General features: G+C 42.6%; 2 protein-coding genes across 2 annotated transcripts in view; one reads left to right on the top strand and one right to left on the bottom strand.

Annotated features, from left to right (window-relative positions):
• Positions 1 to 1,834, bottom strand: part of LARGE2 (LARGE xylosyl- and glucuronyltransferase 2) — a 55,110-nt gene extending 53,276 nt beyond the window's left edge. The window contains exon 1 of the mRNA XM_063438147.1: positions 1,729 to 1,834. The gene's annotated coding sequence lies outside the window, so the exon portion shown is untranslated. The remainder of the gene's footprint in view (positions 1 to 1,728) is intronic.
• A 2,587-nt stretch (positions 1,835 to 4,421) lies between these two features.
• PEX16 (peroxisomal biogenesis factor 16) lies at positions 4,422 to 18,432 on the top strand. The gene is made up of 11 exons (XM_063438148.1): positions 4,422 to 4,619; positions 7,057 to 7,092; positions 7,789 to 7,865; positions 8,075 to 8,208; positions 8,525 to 8,625; positions 9,507 to 9,581; positions 12,547 to 12,702; positions 13,856 to 13,928; positions 15,962 to 16,081; positions 17,235 to 17,299; positions 17,624 to 18,432. The coding sequence occupies exons 1-11, from the start codon at positions 4,490 to 4,492 to the stop codon at positions 17,680 to 17,682; spliced, it is 1,026 nt and encodes a 341-aa protein (XP_063294218.1). The 5' UTR covers positions 4,422 to 4,489; the 3' UTR covers positions 17,683 to 18,432.
• The last annotated feature ends 505 nt before the right edge of the window (positions 18,433 to 18,937 follow it).

The raw sequence follows: 18,937 nt of genomic DNA, 5'->3' as shown, positions 1-18,937 counted from the left end.
ACTAGGATCTCACAGATTATTACACCCTCTATTAATGTAACCAGAATAATGGAGGGGTTTGATACTAGGAGCTCACAGATTATTACACCCTCTATCAATGTAACCAGAATAATGGAGGGTCTGATACTAGGAGCTCACAGATTATTACACCCTCTATCAATGTAACCAGAATAATGGAGGGTCTGATACTAGGAGCTCACAGATTATTACACCCTCTATCAATGTAACCAGAATAATGGAGGGTCTGATACTAGGAGCTCACAGATTATTACACCCTCTATCAATGTAACCAGAATAATGGAGGGGTCTGATACTAGGAGCTCACAGATTATTAAACCCTCTATCAATGTAACCAGAATAATGGAGGGTCTGATACTAAGAGCTCACAGATTATTACACCCTCTATCAATGTAACCAGAATAATGGAGGGATCTGATACTAGGAGCTCACAGATTATTACACCCTCTATCAATGTAACCAGAATAATGGAGGGTCTGATACTAGGAGCTCACAGATTATTACACCCTCTATCAATGTAACCAGAATAATGGAGGGTCTGATACTAGGAGCTCACAGATTATTACACCCTCTATCAATGTAACCAGAATAATGGAGGGTCTGATACTAGGAGCTCACAGATTATTACACCCTCTATCAATGTAACCAGAATAATGGAGGGGTCTGATACTAGGAGCTCACAGATTATTACACCCTCTATCAATGTAACCAGATTAATGGAGGGTCTGATACTAGGAGCTCACAGATTATTACACCCTCTATCAACGTAACCAGAATAATGGAGGGTCTGATACTAGGATCTCACAGATTATTACACCCTCTATCAACGTAACCAGAATAATGGAGGGGTCTGATACTAGGAGCTCACAGATTATTACACCCTCTATCAATGTAACCAGAATAATGGATGATCTGATACTAGGAGCTCACAGATTATTACACCCTCTATCAATGTAACCAGAATAATGGAGGGTCTGATACTAGGAGCTCACAGATTATTACACCCTCTATCAATGTAACCAGAATAATGGAGGGATCTGATACTAGGATCTCACAGATTATTACACCCTCTATCAATGTAACCAGATTAATGGAGGGTCTGATACTAGGAGCTCACAGATTATTACACCCTCTATCTGTAACCAGAATAATGGAGGGTCTGATACTAGGAGCTCACAGATTATTACACCCTCTATCAATGTAACCAGATTAATGGAGGGTCTGATACTAGGAGCTCACAGATTATTACACCCTCTATCAATGTAACCAGAATAATGGAGGGTGTGATACTAGGAGCTCACAGATTATTACACCCTCTATCAATGTAACCAGAATAATGGAGGGTGTGATACTAGGAGCTCACAGATTATTACACCCTCTATCAATGTAACCAGATTAATGGAGGGTCTGATACTAGGATCTCACAGGTTATTACACCCTCTATCAATGTAACCAGAATAATGGAGGGTCTGATACTAGGAGCTCACAGATTATTACACCCTCTATCAATGTAACCAGATTAATGGAGGGTCTGATACTAGGAGCTCACAGATTATTACACCCTCTATCAATGTAACCAGAATAATGGAGGGTCTGATTTTAGGATCTCACAGGTTATTACACCCTCTATGGCTGTAACCCACTCAGAAGCCAGGCACAGACAGTTACTCTGTATCAGGCCCCCATGCAGCACTGGATACAATGTATTACCTCTCAGTCCTGCTCCCAGCAGCCTGCAGACCTCCATGTCAGACCCACAGCATCCAACAGGCTCTCTCACTCACCATAAACCAGCATTGCGTTCGATCAACTCGGCGCTCGAACGATCGGCTACATCGAGCAAGGAGGAACACGCATGCGCCCTCCGCTTGGAACGCTAACCCGTCCATCGAACTCAGGGGCGTGGCTTCGTGGCGCTTCGGCACGCCTTTAAAAGGGACCGTGCTTATTTATTTATTTATTTGATTATTTTTAAAATCATTTTATATCAGGAAATTAATACATATTTAAAAAAAAACAGCCAATTCTAGTTCATTGCTTCTAAAAGTATTAGCATCACATAAAACAATAGGTCATGATTTAGTCAAGCCCTCAGGGTCTATGAGCAGTTCTATTATTTAAAGACAAGGCTGCATCAGAACCTCCTGTGACCCCAGTGGTAACTGGTGAACAGCTAGTTGCTTCCATGTGCTTTATATATATATATATATATATATATATAAATATATATATATATATATATATATATATATATATATATATATATATATATATATATATATATATATATATATATATATATACTGGGAAACCAGAGCCTCCATGTTTTCCTGGACACATATTATATACACATATTGATGGACAGTGCATGAAAAGTGCTCCCCTGCAGTATGTAGCATTTAAATGCTGCAGGAAGGAAATCAGGTCATTATTCACTGAGGAGTCCTGAAGTATAATATAATATTCTATATACTGCGGGTCAAGGCTTTTCATTATCTGTGCATTAACATGTACATTATTATTATTATTATTATTATTATTATTATTATCGCCATTTATATAGCACCAACAGATTCCGTAACGCTTTACAATATTATGAGAGGGGGGATGTAATTATAATAAGGACAATTACAAGAAAACTTACAGGAACGATAGGTTGAAGAGGACCCTGCTCAAAGAAGCTTACAGTCTATATCTATAGGACATGATTTGTGTCTTGAAAAAAAAAATATATATCATCATTCTGATGGGATGGGCTAAAAGGATAAGGCAAAGCGAGAGATTAAACAGAATTAAACCAGGGTTAAAGTGCCACAAAGCAAGGGGTGCTGTGAGCTGCAAAGCAGCCACCATGGGATAAATTACTGTGAATTGCACAGTAAGGGTTAAAGTTACTGTAAGATGCACAGTAAGGGTTAAAGTGATGCAAGATACACATTAAGGGTTAAAGTTACTGTAAGATGCACAGTAAGGGTTAAAGTGATGCAAGATACACAGTAAGGGTTAAAGTTGCTGTAAGATGCACAGTAAGGGTTAAAGTTGCTGTAAGATGCGCAGTAAGGGTTAATGTTGGTGTAAGATGCGCAGTAAGGGTTAATGTTGGTGTAAGATGCGCAGTAAGGTTTAAAGTTGGTGTAAGATGCGCAGTAAGGGTTAAAGTTGGTGTAAGATGCACAGTAAGGGTTAAAGTTGCTGTAAGATGCGCAGTAAGGGTTAATGTTGGTGTAAGATGCACTGCACAGTAAGGGTTAAAGTTGCTGTAAGATGCGCAGTAAGGGTTAATGTTGGTGTAAGATGCGCAGTAAGGGTTAAAGTTGGTGTAAGATGCGCAATAAGGGTTAATGTTTGTGTAAGATGCGCAGTAAGGGTTAAAGTTGGTGTAAATTGCGCAGTAAGGGTTAAAGTTGGTGTAAGATGCGCAGTAAGGGTTAAAGTTGGTGTAAGATGCCCAGTAAGGGTTAAAGTTGGTGTAAGATGCGCAGTAAGGGTTAATGTTTGTGTAAGATGCGCAGTAAGGGTTAAAGTTGGTGTAAATTGCGCAGTAAGGGTTAATGTTGGTGTAAGATGCGCAGTAAGGGTTAAAGTTGGTGTAAGATGCGCAGTAAGGGTTAAAGTTGGTGTAAGATGCCCAGTAAGGGTTAAAGTTGGTGTAAGATGCGCAGTAAGGGTTAAAGTTACTGTAAGATGCGCAGTAAGGGTTAATGTTGGTGTAAGATGCTCAGTAAGGGTTAAAGTTGGTGTAAGATGCCCAGTAAGGGTTAAAGTTGGTGTAAGATGCGCAGTAAGGGTTAAAGTTACTGTAAGATGCGCAGTAAGGGTTGATGTTGGTGTAAGATGCTCAGTAAGGGTTAAAGTTGGTGTAAGATGCCCAGTAAGGGTTAAAGTTGGTGTAAGATGCGCAGTAAGGGTTAAAGTTACTGTAAGATGCGCAGTAAGGGTTAATGTTGGTGTAAGATGCGCAGTAAGGATTAAAGTTGGTGTAAGATGCGCAGTAAGGGTTAAAGTTACTGTAAGATGCGCAGTAAGGGTTAATGTTGGTGTAAGATGCGCAGTAAGGGTTAAAGTTTGTGTAAGATGCGCAGTAAGGGTTAATGTTGGTGTAAGATGCGCAGTAAGGGTTAAAGTTGGTGTAAGATGCGCAGTAAGGGTTAATGTTGGTGTAAGATGCGCAGTAAGGGTTAAAGTTTGTGTAAGATGCGCAGTAAGGGTTAATGTTGGTGTAAGATGCGCAGTAAGGGTTAAAGTTGGTGTAAGATGCGCAGTAAGGGTTAAAGTTGGTGTAAGATGCGCAGTAAGGGTTAATGTTGGTGTAAGATGCGCAGTAAGGGTTAAAGTTGGTGTAAGATGCGCAGTAAGGGTTAAAGTTGGTGTAAGATGCACTGTAAGGGTTAAAGTGATGTAAGCTCCTCCCATTGTGGGAGGGCTGATGCTGCTGTCTCTGCAGACCAGGAAGAAATGAGAGAAGATTAGAATGGCTGCATCCAGATACTGGGAGAAACTGCACGATTTCAGCCGCAAATACAGGGAGTATGTGGTGCAGAACCCCAGCGGCGCCACCCAGCTGGAGGGGGCAGTACGCATGGTGTCCTACCTAATAGCAGGTACAGCCCAGGGGCATTGTGTATACAGGGAGAGAGGGCAGGGGCATTGTGTGTACAGGGAGAGAGGGCAGGGGGCAGTGTGTGTACAGGGAGAGAGGGCAGGGGGCAGTGTGTGTACAGGGAGAGAGGGCAGGGGGCAGTGTGTGTACAGGGAGAGAGGGCAGGGGGCAGTGTGTGTACAGGGAGAGAGGGCCGGGGGCAGTGTGTGTACAGGGAGAGAGGGCAGTGGGCAGTGTGTGTACAGGGGCAGAGGGCAGTGTGTGTACAGGGAGAGAGGGCAGAGGGCAGTGTGTGTACAGGGAGAGAGGGCAGAGGGCAGTGTGTGTACAGGGAGAGAGGGCAGAGGGTCGTGTGTGCACAGGGAGAGAGGGCAGGGGGCAGTGTGTGCACAGGGAGAGAGGGCAGGGGTCAGTGTGTGCACAGGGAGAGAGGGCAGGGGTCAGTGTGTGCACAGGGAGAGAGGGCAGGGGTCAGTGTGTGCACAGGGAGAGAGGGCAGGGGTCAGTGTGTGCACAGGGAGAGAGGGCAGGGGTCAGTGTGTGCACAGGGAGAGAGGGCAGGGGGCAGTGTGTGCACAGGGAGAGAGGGCAGGTTGCAGTGTGTGTACAGGGCAGGGGGCAGTGTGGGCAGGGGGCATTGTGTGTACAGGGAGAGAGGGCAGGGGGCATTGTGTGTACAGGGAGAGAGGGCAGGGGGCAGTGTGTGTACAGGGAGAGAGGGCAGGGGGCAGTGTGTGTACAGGGAGAGAGGGCAGGGGGCAGTGTGTGTACAGGGAGAGAGGGCAGGGGGCAGTGTGGGCAGGGGGCAGTGTGTGTAAAGGGAGAGGGGGCAGTGTGGGCAGGGGGCATTGTGTGTACAGGGAGAGAGGGCAGGGGGCATTGTGTGTACAGGGAGAGAGGGCAGGGGCAGTGTGTGTACAGGGAGAGAGGGCAGGGCAGTGTGTGTACAGGGAGTGAGGGCAGGGGGCAGTGTGTGTACAGGGAGAGAGGGCAGAGGGCAGTGTGTGTACAGGGAGAGACCTTTAGACCACACGTGCTGCGGTTTTATGGTTTCACTTTGACTCATGGATCCATGAGCTCTTTGTAACAATGCCCCTTATCTGAGCACTTCTGTGTTATCTATGGCAGATCTTGCAAAGCATCATGGGCAATGTAGTTCTCAGAAATCTGCAGTACCAAGGTTAGAGATCATACCTGTGTTTGGCACATGTGAGCTCAGGAATTGAAAGTAAATTACATGGTAAATAAGAAGAAAAACATGGCTGATTACAGCAGGATGTGAATGCCCAATGTCTTCCATCCATTTCATGATCTGCCTGAAAGCCCAATGATTTATTTGTATTTATCTGGAATAATTCTAGAATTCCATCTTACAGCTTCTTGAATGTAGTTCTAGGTGTTTATACTCCTATGTGTGCAAGATCTGCTTACCTGAGTATATAGTGAGAATTCACCCATTCTATTCTGCACACATTATAGGTTTCTGCTAATAGCTCTGCACTGGATCAGAGCAGTGCACTGCAAGTCTGCACCACAGCAATGCAGTGCTCTGCCATCACATTTGTACGCTGACACTGTAGCAGTGCAATACCCTGTGCATTTATCCATAGAAATTGTACCAGAACAATACTATATCTGCATGCAAGGCTGCCTCAGAATTATGGGTGTTGTAGATGGTGAGCTTGCTGGGCACAGATTGCATTAGTCAGAGTGCCCTGTGTTGCAAATGTTTTGTGGACCCAGGACAAACTTGAAAACGAGAGGAATCTCTATGTATCCTTCCTGGTAAAATATTTTATAAAGAAATAAAAAATATATATTGCAGTCCTGTTAATTTATTACCCCAATTCTAGAAAGTGTGAGCAGGTAGGAGATAGAATTCAAAGCTGCTTAGATAAACGCGTGGGAACATACAGGTTACAGGGCAGGGCCTGCTGTGCACATAACATCCATAGATTCTGTAGCTACACAGCATGATAAGGAGACTCCAATTGGTTCAAGGGCAACTGTAACATTTTACCCATGCCAATTTTAGCCACAGCTTCCTTCAAACATGACATTATTTAACTTTAATACTCGATATTCGATTAGGTTGGGCCATGACGTAAGATCTGTTTTCCAAAACAATGTGTAAAAAAAAAAAAAAAAGACACAAAAATACCATGTTTTGGGCAAGAACTAGATAATATATGCAGAAGAAATACATTTAATTTTATGTTTAGCTGTGATTTGTGGGCTGACATGTCACAGAAGTTTAATAAAATAAACCTTAACCCCCTTATAATAATGCATGAAGCTTAAATGGTACTCCGAGGGGAGAGGCATGGGTGATTTCTGATTAGTGGAAGCTTTATGCCTGCTGGATACGTGTAGAATATATTTGCAAGTGTCTACACCTGAACCTTGAAATGTAATTTGCTTTTTCCCCCCCATTTTAGGGCGATTTTCAGATTCCCACGAGCTGTCTGAGTTGGGTACGTATATGCTTTTCATTTGAAAGAGGGAGTAAAATGGCATGTGTGCGTGAGAAAGTGGTGTTGATGGATCGTTGTGGTTTGAGCATTATTGAAAGTCTGGATGGAGGAGAATTTAGAATTTCTGTGAGATCTCTTCCCTAGTGGCATAAATCAGACGTGCCTGATATTGTGGTGATAATACAATATTATCTAGGACTTGGCTACCTGCGTTAGTGGACAGGTGTACACACTTGAATTTGGTTCATCTCAAAGCAAACATTCATCTAACTAATATATAACCAACTGAAAAGACCACAAGCAAGCAACACCTATATCTACTGTACTAGCGGTACTTCTAACATTTCTAATCTATCAATAGGTGGTCACACAGGATCTATCATTTTATTAAAAACCAATGGTTTCCTGAACCAGCTGAGGCACATACCATCTGCCCATGAACCTCCATGTTTAATTAGAGACCATGGACAAAAGCCTATCTTACTCTGTATATAAAACCGCTACAGGCATGGAGATGTTTTGATGATTAGAGTTTGATGGTGGGTCGGGTGTAATAATCGAGCAGAACCAAAATTGGAAGAAAGCATTTAGTGGTTAGGCGACAGTGAGTAATTAATGGAATTTGAGAAGAAGCTGGATGAGGTGGGATAATATAATTCAGGGTTTTTTGTGAGTATATATTTGTTTTGTTCTCAGTGTATTCTGCCTCCAACTTGCTGGTTTTACTCAACGATGGGATCTTGAGAAAGGAGTTACTGAAACCGGCCCCTACTGTAAGTCCTTAACACCGCCGTCTCATTTCCATACTGAGCAGGCGATACCTCAATACATTGTTGTTGTTGTTGTTGTTTTTTGAGTAACCGTTGCTTGTTAAATGTTCCTCTATTTCTCGACCGAACTACACGCTCTTCCACCTTTTTTTTTGTTTTGTTTTTTTTGTTATTCCCCTCCACTCTGTCCACGTTTCGTCTTCCTTTTGTAGGATGCTTCTCGACAGCGGCTCCTTAATTGGCTTGGGATCCTGGAAAGTCTGGAGGTTTTTATTGAGATTGGAGCAGCTCGTGCCTGGGGCGAGAGAACCAGATGGGTTGCCATTCTTCTTATCCAACTTCTCAAGTGAGTGGTGATGGTCACTCTGGGTTTTAAAAGGTCTTAACATCTAGACGAGGCACAACCTGAAGTCCTACTATGAGTGCACTCATTTATTACACTTTGTTTACATGAAATCTCACCATATATTGTGTCTGTGAAAATAACAAGCTTAACCCCTTAAGGACCAAGCTTCTGGAATAAAAGGGAATCATGACGTGTCACACACGTCATGTGTCCTTAAGGGGTTAAGATATATTTTTTTAATATTTGATCATCTTTCACATTTATCTTTACCGTCTTATCTGTTTAACAAAATCTTTGTATTCTTTCTGTTTTTCAGGGCTTGTTTACGCATCGTTCTCCTTCTCTGGTACAAAGCTGGGATACAAAGTTCACCTCCTGTGACTCCATTGGACAGAGAGGAAACCCTAAATCGGTCAGGTGTGTGACCTTATTAAATTACTTTTACAGCCATTTCTGAAACCTTGTTTTATATCATAGGTGTTACGATTGGGCCAGTTGTGGGGCTCTTTAACCCTGGACCTTCAAGTTTGGTGGAGGGGGCAGGTGGATATTAGCATTTTTGTGTTTTTTTTCTCATACTTTAAATCAGGCAGCTGCTTCCTTTTCTAAACAGTAAGATCAGTAGTATGCTGCTCCACCAGGACACTTATGTGGAGTGGATGATGTCCCCCAGGTGACTGTCAGGAAAGGGTGCTGGGGAACAGAACTGAATACCCTCTGTTAATTAGCGTGGCATGATTGAATTGAATACCTGGCCACGCTGCATGCGCTTGTTTCCGGCTATGTTTTGATTGAGAACCCAGAGAACACCAGCAGCACATTGTTCATGGGTTTAGAGAGCAGGGCCTTATAGAAAGGCTGGGATATATCCTGACATATCTCTACCTCTCAGTCAGTGTAGAGGTCATTATGTATTCCTTTGGGCTGAAACTTGAGGTGTTTCTGGAACATCGCAATGACCCTGCCATATCCCCATCCACCCCCTCCAAAAAAAGAGAATTCATAATAAGTCCCTGTTCCAAATGTTAGAGTTCATAAATTCCCGTAGAACCTTCCTGTTTGTCCAGTAATTTCAATTTACCAACATTCCACACCAGGGAAACATCTACTGGGACAACATCTCATCCAGGATTCACCACCACTGGAGACTGAATGAGCCATCACATTCTCACAGCTGTTTTAATAAAACATCTATACTTGAAGATTTAGAATCCCATCCACTGCCATATCGTATTTTTCCACAATACTTTTAACCATTGGCGGAACTCTCCTGATATTTTTCATTTTATCTCGTCCAGGTGAAGACAACAGCAGAGAGGACAGCAGCTTTGTGGGCAGACGGTCTAGTCGTTCAGTACGTTCCTTGTCTGATGGTAGGTATTCCACTTGGGTGCAATTGCATGCATGTGTAAAGTATTGTATTAGAATCGGGGCTTGACAGATGACTGTAGATCCTGGGAATTGTACTGATAGATGTTTAATCTGTAAATATTAATCCACGTACCTGGTGAATGTCACATGTTGGCTTATTTGGATATGTGATGCAAAACGTTGATTTTAAAGTGAAGCGCTGATTAAGATGATGATTAAGTGCAGACTGTCTTCTAAATGAAGGTATTTACACCTATGAACCTGGAACCGTGCAGAAGTTACAGCACTTTGTATACAGCATCCCTCCTTCCAGAATCCAACAAAACGTGTTCTTCACTTGGTTGAAGTCAAGATGAAAGGGAGACGAATAGCAATTAAAGATACAAAGTGTCAGATGATTTTCTAAATCCGGTTGCAGATCACAGGCAGCCATGAGATGCCAAGGATTTGTATCCAAGTACTAAATATAAAAGCTTTAAAATAATGTATATTTTTCTAATCCAATTTCTTTAGAATGGGGGAACGGCATGAGAACAGTGGTTTGATTCCCACATGCTTTATTAATGTAAATACCCTCAAATTAAACTCTTAAAGCGACACTATAGTTGCCAAGATCGCGTCATCTCATTGAAGTTGTCTGGGTCCAGTGTCCCAGTCCCTTTTATTCTTGCAATGTAAATCATTGCAGTTTTTGAGAAACTGCAATAATTACATTGCAGGGCTAAGACTGCAAACTTCCTGGTTGTTAACGGACTTTCGGTTCCCAAAACGACACTGTACGTCCTCACACACTGCATGATGACATCCAGTGTCTGTGAAATCCCCATAGGAAAGCATTGAAGCTTTCCACGCATGTGCATTAGACCTCCCCCCGACAGAGGAGGATGGGGAGTATCAACCTAGTGTCGAGTAAGTGACTAAAGGGGGGGGGCGGAATGAGGGTTGGAGGGGGTACCACAGGGCCCTATAGTCCGGTAAGTAACTGAAGGTTTATTTATTTTTTTAACCTTTTAGCTGATGGGGTGGAGGGGGTACCACAGAGCCCTATAGTATTAGGAATACAGATTTGTCCCTTTAAGTGCACTTTACCTCCGCTGTTTGATATCCTGTGTAATTGTGTATAGTCTAACAATCTGTGTGTGTGTGTGTGTGTGTGTGTGTGTATACATACATACATACATACATACATACATACATACAAATTTATTATTTTTGTAGTGACCGAAATAAGCAACCCTCTCCAGGCCTCCTGGTTTATCCCAGTTGTGATTGTGGTATAAAAAGGGGGTAATCTAATCCTTCATCACTAAATATACACTACTATCCCATTAACCCTTTAAGGACATGTTATGAGTGTGTAATCATGGCACTCTGATCCTATTTAGAAATAGAATGACCTGCTCAATTAACAACTGCAGGGCTGATGGAGCTGCCAAAACCTTAATAAACAAGACCCTTTCATGGTGACAGTCACAGATGGTATTTAGGGAATACTTTGGGATGACAGCAAAGTTTAACATGTGGCCCTTGGGTTTAAACATTAGCCCAGACTCCATTCATTACATATATGGAGCACATGACTGCCCTCTAGTTACCAAACATGGAATGACATGTATCTTGAAGTATCCACATTACTGCCTTCCTTGGTTAGTGCAATACAGAGAGATACTGCTCTTACTATAAAGATCTTATCATGGTTTAAAATGGGCCCTGTGTTCTGCAAATCTTAAAGTGTAGTCTATTGGTGTTTAGTTAAAGGGACTCTCCATCCGTTTTCCTGGCACTGCAGGACCCTACAGTGCCCCTCTCCCTCCCACCCCCCATCCCATGTTGCTGAAGGGGTTAAAACCCCTTCAGTGACTTACCTGAATCCAGCGCCAAAGTCCCTCGGTGCTGGGTCAGGCTCCACCAATTTTCTTGCCCTGCCGACGTCAGCTGGCGGGGAAGAACTAATGTGCAAGCACAGCAATGGCAGCGCGGGCAATAAACCTCCCAATAGGAAAGCATTATTCAGTGCTTTCCTATGGGGATTCCGGCGACGCTGGAGGTCCTCATGCATAGCGTGAGGATGTCCAGCGTTGTTTAAAACACTTTTCGTGTTCCAAGAACATGGAAGTCCCTCTAGTGGCTGTCTGATAGACAGTCACTAGAGGAGGACTTAACCCTGCAAGGTAATTATTGCAGTTTATAAAAACTGCAATAATTACACTTGCAGGATTAAGGGTGGTGGGAGTTGGCACCCAGACCACTCCAATGGACAGACGTGTTCTGGGTGCCTGGAGTGTCTCTTTAATACAAGGAGTGACGATTCCCTTTGTTAAGCTTTTTTGATACTGAATCAATGTGTTAAAATGCTGTCACTTTTTGGGTTATTCACTAAACATATCAAATTAATCTTAAATGTAAAAATGAGGCTAAAAGCAGTTGATTTGGAAACATTCTCCAACTCTGCTCTAGTCCATGCTTGGCTATTTATGGCCTCGATTTTACAATCTGCTAACATTTTGTTGAGTGAATAAAACATGCTTGTGTACTCCTCAAATAATAGATTCACTTCTCATGTTTTTGTTTTATTTATTTATTTTTGTCATTTTTTACATAACCGTTTGTGATTTGGCTGTGGGCCTCAAATATTAATTTAACTGACATGTATGATTAACATTCTTAGCATTCTTGATGGGAACCAGGAAGTGAAGCCAATGATTTTAAATATTCTGGACATTTAGTTTTTGAAAAAGCAAATATGGTTTTGGTAAACATTATATTATTATAAAAGAAAAATTAGATATTTAAGCCGGGCTATAGTTTGAATCCACTTTTTGATAATGATTGGCTAAAACCAGTATTGACAAGTCGTTCGTGTGCCCCTTTTTTAGTTTTAGTTACATGATATGAACAGGAATTGTTTTTTTTATATATATATATATATATATTATTTTTTTTTTTTTTTTTTTTTTTTTTTTACAGCCCCTTCCTCCCGCCGCCGCTACTGGAGGAGCCCACAGACCCAAGAAGGACACCAAAGGAGAACGAGAGACGAGGAGAGAAATGGAGAACCCAGTGAACTCGGGATGCTGGGCACAGTTGCAGAAACGGTTCACATCCTCAGACCCATCACACATCGTATCCTTCTCATCAATAGTTATAATATAGGCCAGAACCTCTAAGAGTCACCTTGATAGGATCTTTGGGAGTATATGACCTTTCCTGAATCACCCTGGTAGGACCTTTTCAAGCACATTGATGTTTTTGATTTACCCTGGATGGACCTCAGAAAGCTTTTGGCCCTTTCCAATAAGTGTGGCAAGATCTCTGGAAGCACGTGGCCTTTTCTGAGTCACTTTTAAAGCATATTAGAAGCACACAGCCTTTACTGAGTTACAGGACATTGGAAGCACGTGGCCTTTCCTGAGGCACTGTTACAGGACATTGGAAGCATTTGGCTTATCCTGAGTCACTGTTACAGGACTTGGGAAGCACGTGGCTTTTCCTGAGTCACTTTTAAAGTTCATTAGAAGCACGTGGCCTTTCCTAAATTACAGGACTTCGTAAGGACGTGGCCTTTCCTGAGTCAGTGTTACAGGATATTGGGAACATGTGGCCTTTTCTGATTCACCGTGGACAAGACCTCTGGAAACACTTGACTTTTCCTGTATTGCCCAGACAGAACCTTCATGTACATGGCTTTGCCTGAGGTCTTGTGATGATACTTTGCATCTCCTGAGACACCACGTGCATAGATTTTTGGGCTTTTCGTGAGACTGAGCTTGGAAGTGTAACGCTACTCCTTAGCCACCTGCTTACACTCACCTGAGGACAAGTCAGGTATATTTTGAGGTGTGTCATTGGCCACACTGACATGACCTGTCTAGAGTCACCCAGCAAACCTTTCTCCGTTCTAGGACAGATCTTGTAAGCATATAACTGCAATAGTCAGACTCATTCTGTCTTACAGTTGTGCTCTGGGTGGTAGTAATGTATCACTGATAGTGTCCCAAATGGGAATGGTGGGGAAAAATCAGGCACAGGAAGGGAATTACTTTACATTATTCTCATCCTACATCAATGTTTCAGCTTAAAACACTAACACTGATCATTTACTTAACTAAGAATTCAAAGTGAATTTGAAATTTAAGACGAGAGTAACCGAACCGAAAGCTGACTTAGAGAATTTTTCCATTTCAGCTATTTTGCCCTTAAATTTGATATTTACTGCAAATGCTCACTTTATTGAATACCATTGAGTGTCTTTGTGCTCCTTAACACTCCCCTGCAGTGGTGAGTTTAGCAGTATGGGGTCAGAAATCGTGGAAACCCTGGATGTTAGCAGCTGCGTTGGACATAACCAGGTAAAGCCTGTAACTCCTACAATTGTAGAATGCGTGGACCCATGTATGTACGCACTACTACAAATTTAGACCACCCAGGTGCAGTGTAAAACAAGAATAAAAAGAATAGTTACTTCCTTTTATGGTCAGATATAACAAAAGGATTCCTCTCAATCCTCACAGTACATATAGGATAAAACAGAATATATCTAGACCTATAGAGAAATAAAAGAAAGCGCTCATAGGGGATTAACGTTAAACCATAGGTGTCCCCTTGAGTTTATATCGCACTTACAGAATATCTGTAGTTTTCAAGCTCATCAAATTGATGGATATCCCCAGATTCCTCGAAATTAGGATGGTAGATTAAGCATGCAAAAGATAAAAAATATCATAGTGCAACACTGTTTGAAAAGTAAAATCACAGCTTTTAATGGTTACACTTACAATATAGTAGTGGTAAAAAGGCTCATCAAAATTATTCTGTTTTCTTCCATCAGTGTGGGGCCAAAACGTCCTTATAAAGAGGTCAGGCAGGCAAAACAGATACACATTTATAAAATAATAAAATGCCAATCAAATAAAAGTCTCAGGTCTCTACGCGTTTCGTCTGGGTCACCAGACTTCCTCAGGAGTAGTGCTTCAATCCCTCTGGGGGCTTCAACTTCCTTTTATAGGTCTCACCGGTATTTCAATCCAATTTTCAAAAAAACGATCAGCTGTGTGTCGGTTTAATCATTCACTCCATATATGGAGTTCCGGATCCTGCTTGTGGAACGCACATGCGTTCCATAGACCCGGAAGCATCCACTTCTTCCCCATCTGAGCGGACGTACGTCACTGGAACGCACGTGCGTTCCACTTCGTCCGATTTTCATATCGACATCAGAAGGTCCCCACAGTGCAGACCTGCACTGTGGGGACCTTCTGATGTCGATATGAAAATCGGACGAAGTGGAACGCACGTGCGTTCCAGTGACGTACGTCCGCTCAGATGGGGAAGAAGTGGATGCTTCCGGGTCTATGGAACGCATGTGCGTTCCACAAGCAGGATCCGGAACTCCATATATGGAGTGAATGATTAAACCGACACACAGCTGATCGTTTTTTTGAAAATTGGATTGAAATACCGGTGAGACCTATAAAAGGAAGTTGAAGCCCCCAGAGGGATTGAAGCACTACTCCTGAGGAAGTCTGGTGACCCAGACGAAACGCGTAGAGACCTGAGACTTTTATTTGATTGGCATTTTATTATTTTATAAATGTGTATCTGTTTTGCCTGCCTGACCTCTTTATAAGGACGTTTTGGCCCCACACTGATGGAAGAAAACAGAATAATTTTGATGAGCCTTTTTACCACTACTATATTGTAAGTGTAACCATTAAAAGCTGTGATTTTACTTTTCAAACAGTGTTGCACTATGATATTTTTTATCTTTTGCATGCTTAATCTACCATCCTAATTTCGAGGAATCTGGGGATATCCATCAATTTGATGAGCTTGAAAACTACAGATATTCTGTAAGTGCGATATAAACTCAAGGGGACACCTATGGTTTAACGTTAATCCCCTATGAGCGCTTTCTTTTATTTCTCTATAGGTCTAGATATATTCTGTTTTATCCTATATGTACGCACTACGTCTGGTGATAACGGTAACTGTCAGACATGATCAGTCTCTTTACTGATGTCCGTGACAGCTGTCTGTATATATCTTGGGCACTGTGAAAGAAATACAATGACTGCTATGTCAGAATGAGGTTTAGTTAAGACATAAACTCAGCGATCAGTAGGTTTTTGGAACGTGGGACAGATGGGTGCATGAGATATGGATTCCGGGACTGCCCAACTGCTACGTGAGAGGTCCATTGAGTCATTGACACTACTATGATTTGGACCTGGAGACTACCAGTTGCGTATGAGTTACAGAGTCAGCTAGATGTGTATAACTTGGAAATATTACTTCTGTGTGTATGATTTCGAGTCCAGAGCTGTGATTGTGACATTAAGTTACAAAGAAATTAACAGAAGACTGTTTTATATCTTCCCCACAGTCTATTGAAACTGAGTGACACTCAAAACCTGAATCGTAAAGAACGAAGAGAACTGAGACGTCGGACCCTCCTCTTACTGTATTACCTGCTGCGTTCTCCCTTCTACAACCGTTACACAGAGTAAGTACTCAGACACACACCGAGTAAGCGCCCACAGACACACACCGAGTAAGCGCCCACAGACAGACACACACCGAGTAAGCGCCCACAGACAGACACACACCGAGTAAGCGCCCACAGACAGACACACACCGAGTAAGCGCCCACAGACAGACACACACCGAGTAAGCGCCCACAGACAGACACACACCGAGTAAGCGCCCACAGACAGACACACACCGAGTAAGCGCCCACAGACAGACACACACCGAGTAAGCGCCCACAGACAGACACACACCGAGTAAGCGCCCACAGACAGACACACACCGAGTAAGCGCCCACAGACAGACACACACACCGAGTAAGCGCCCACAGACAGACACACACACCGAGTAAGCGCCCACAGACAGACACACACACCGAGTAAGCGCCCACAGACAGACACACACACCGAGTAAGCGCCCACAGACAGACACACACACCGAGTAAGCGCCCACAGACAGACACACACACCGAGTAAGCGCCCACAGACAGACACACACACCGAGTAAGCGCCCACAGACAGACACACACACCGAGTAAGCGCCCACAGACAGACACACACACCGAGTAAGCGCCCACAGACAGACACACACACCGAGTAAGCGCCCACAGACAGACACACACACCGAGTAAGCGCCCACAGACAGACACACACACCGAGTAAGCGCCCACAGACAGACACACACACCGAGTAAGCGCCCACAGACACACACAGAGTAGACACAGATCTACAACTCTGTGAGTGGAGAGCAGACATTTTATTCTGGAATATGTTGCTATGTAGATGGAGAACGGGATATAGAAAGCTCTGTTAATGTACACATGTGGGAGGTATATACAGCTGGCATCATTGACACATTACGTTGACTTGTAACTTTGTAGAATATAATAGAGTAGTCTAGGTTCCAAGGTAGATTTTATATTTAGACATAGTCCACCCATAGAATATAATTAAACTTACCATTTAATACATGCATAGAATTGTATTAATGCAACTCTACATGTCCTTTACTAAACGCATTGGGTAAATATTTCTCTGAACTTTGCACATTGATTTAAAAAAAAAAAAAAAACATTTTTACATTAATAAAAGTGATGTTTATTGTATGTCGTTGTGCTTTTTTTTTTCTAGGGCTCGACTCCTCTTGCTGCTGCGTCTGTTGGGAGACTATGTTCCAGGACTCGGTTTGGTTGCAAGTAAGTGACAGCTCTGAAGAATTAGAGTGTTTAGAACAAAACATTTATCTACAATATGGCACAGTTGGGGATACAGAACTATAGCGGGCAAACGGTTTGATATTAATGTAAGGGAAAGTTTCCTCTCTGCTTGTCTCTCATTGGCTGCATGGTGTTCTTATTTAGAACCCTGGAGAATACACATTTAATTTGTATCTCTTTGTAACATAGTGGTGGTCAGTTGCAGCTTTTCCTGTGTATAAACCCATCAGGGTGCAGAGTTTTTGACGAGCTGAAGTTTATATTTATTCAGCCATTTAAAGCCCTTCTGTGTTCATTGTGCAGGACCTCTTATGGACTACCTACCTGTCTGGCAGAAGATCTATTTCTATAACTGGGGCTGAAGGCACTTCGTAGATGGACTCTTGGTTGCCCATTACTGGATGCAATACTCGGGGAACAGACGGCTGAACAGTTTGCTGGGCCCATTACAATGCCATCATGGACGGGTCTATAGACTGTCTCCTTCTAGATCCCAGATATCCTAACGTGGAGCTGAATGTCTGTCATGCACAAATTGCACCCCCTAATTCTATCACTGCTCATCCTACCCAGCTCTCTTGGATATGTTGTCCCTGGTGTAACTTGCAGGAATATCATTACAAGTCAATGTGGGGTTTATTTACTAAACTCTGAATTCTAGTGAATTTAAATCCGAATGGCAAAATTGAGGATAAAATAGAAAAGCTGGCACTGTAGCTGAGCTGTAGCCATTAGCCATTTTGGCCTCAAGTTTACCATTCAGTTTTCAACTTGCTCCAATTCAGAGTTTAGTGAATGAGCTCCTACGCAATGTCTATGTTATTACAAACTTTAGCAAATACTCACAAACCAGCATTACTGTATATAGAGCGTTGTATGTGTGGAATGCACACCGGACACGATGTGAGCTTTAACTGGTTAATCCCTAACATAGAACATTATTCTCAAACTGCTATCAGACTGCAAGTCTCAGGCCTCATGTAGACCGCTGTTGGGAATGCAAAGTCTAACACAAAGAGCAATTAGAGATGGGATCTGTAGGATTTTTATCATTTCCTTATACGAGCCAATCAATGGACTGTACATATAATAAAATCTTTCTATTCTCTTTATCCGGTGTTAGTTGCTTTTTGTGCAGAATATGGCAGATAATTGTTTATAACCAGCTACAATCTGCAGGAAAATGCCATTGTTGGTGGATGGGGGATACTGGATGGCCAGGTTGCTGCTAGCTGTCCTATTGTGTGCTAGTAATTATTTGATGTATGCAATGCTTCCGACCAGTCCTGTAACATCCAGTCTTAACGTCAAATGACAACTGACACTTACTGTAGCTGCCCACCTTCTAGTGACATGATCATAATGTCACAGGTCACAGTCCTTCGAGGGACCTGTGTTTATAAGCGTTCAGAATTGGGTTGTCTTCGGTCATTTTTTGTGTTTAATTTTTATTTTAGGCTTATTCCTTTCTTAAAATAAAACTTTGTGCTTCCTGTTGCATAGCTGCAGAACAATCCATCCCCATCTTAAAGCGGCACTGTCATGCCGAACTTACCTTTCCTCAATCTCTTCCCTCTCTCAGGATCTGTTCTTCTTTTCTTCCTGTCTTCCTTAGTT

Source organism: Pelobates fuscus, chromosome 12, assembly GCF_036172605.1.
Source record: "Pelobates fuscus isolate aPelFus1 chromosome 12, aPelFus1.pri, whole genome shotgun sequence".
Taxonomy (NCBI): domain Eukaryota; kingdom Metazoa; phylum Chordata; class Amphibia; order Anura; family Pelobatidae; genus Pelobates; species Pelobates fuscus.
Note: the sequence above shows the minus strand (reverse complement) of the source record. Positions and strands in the feature narration are given on the sequence as shown.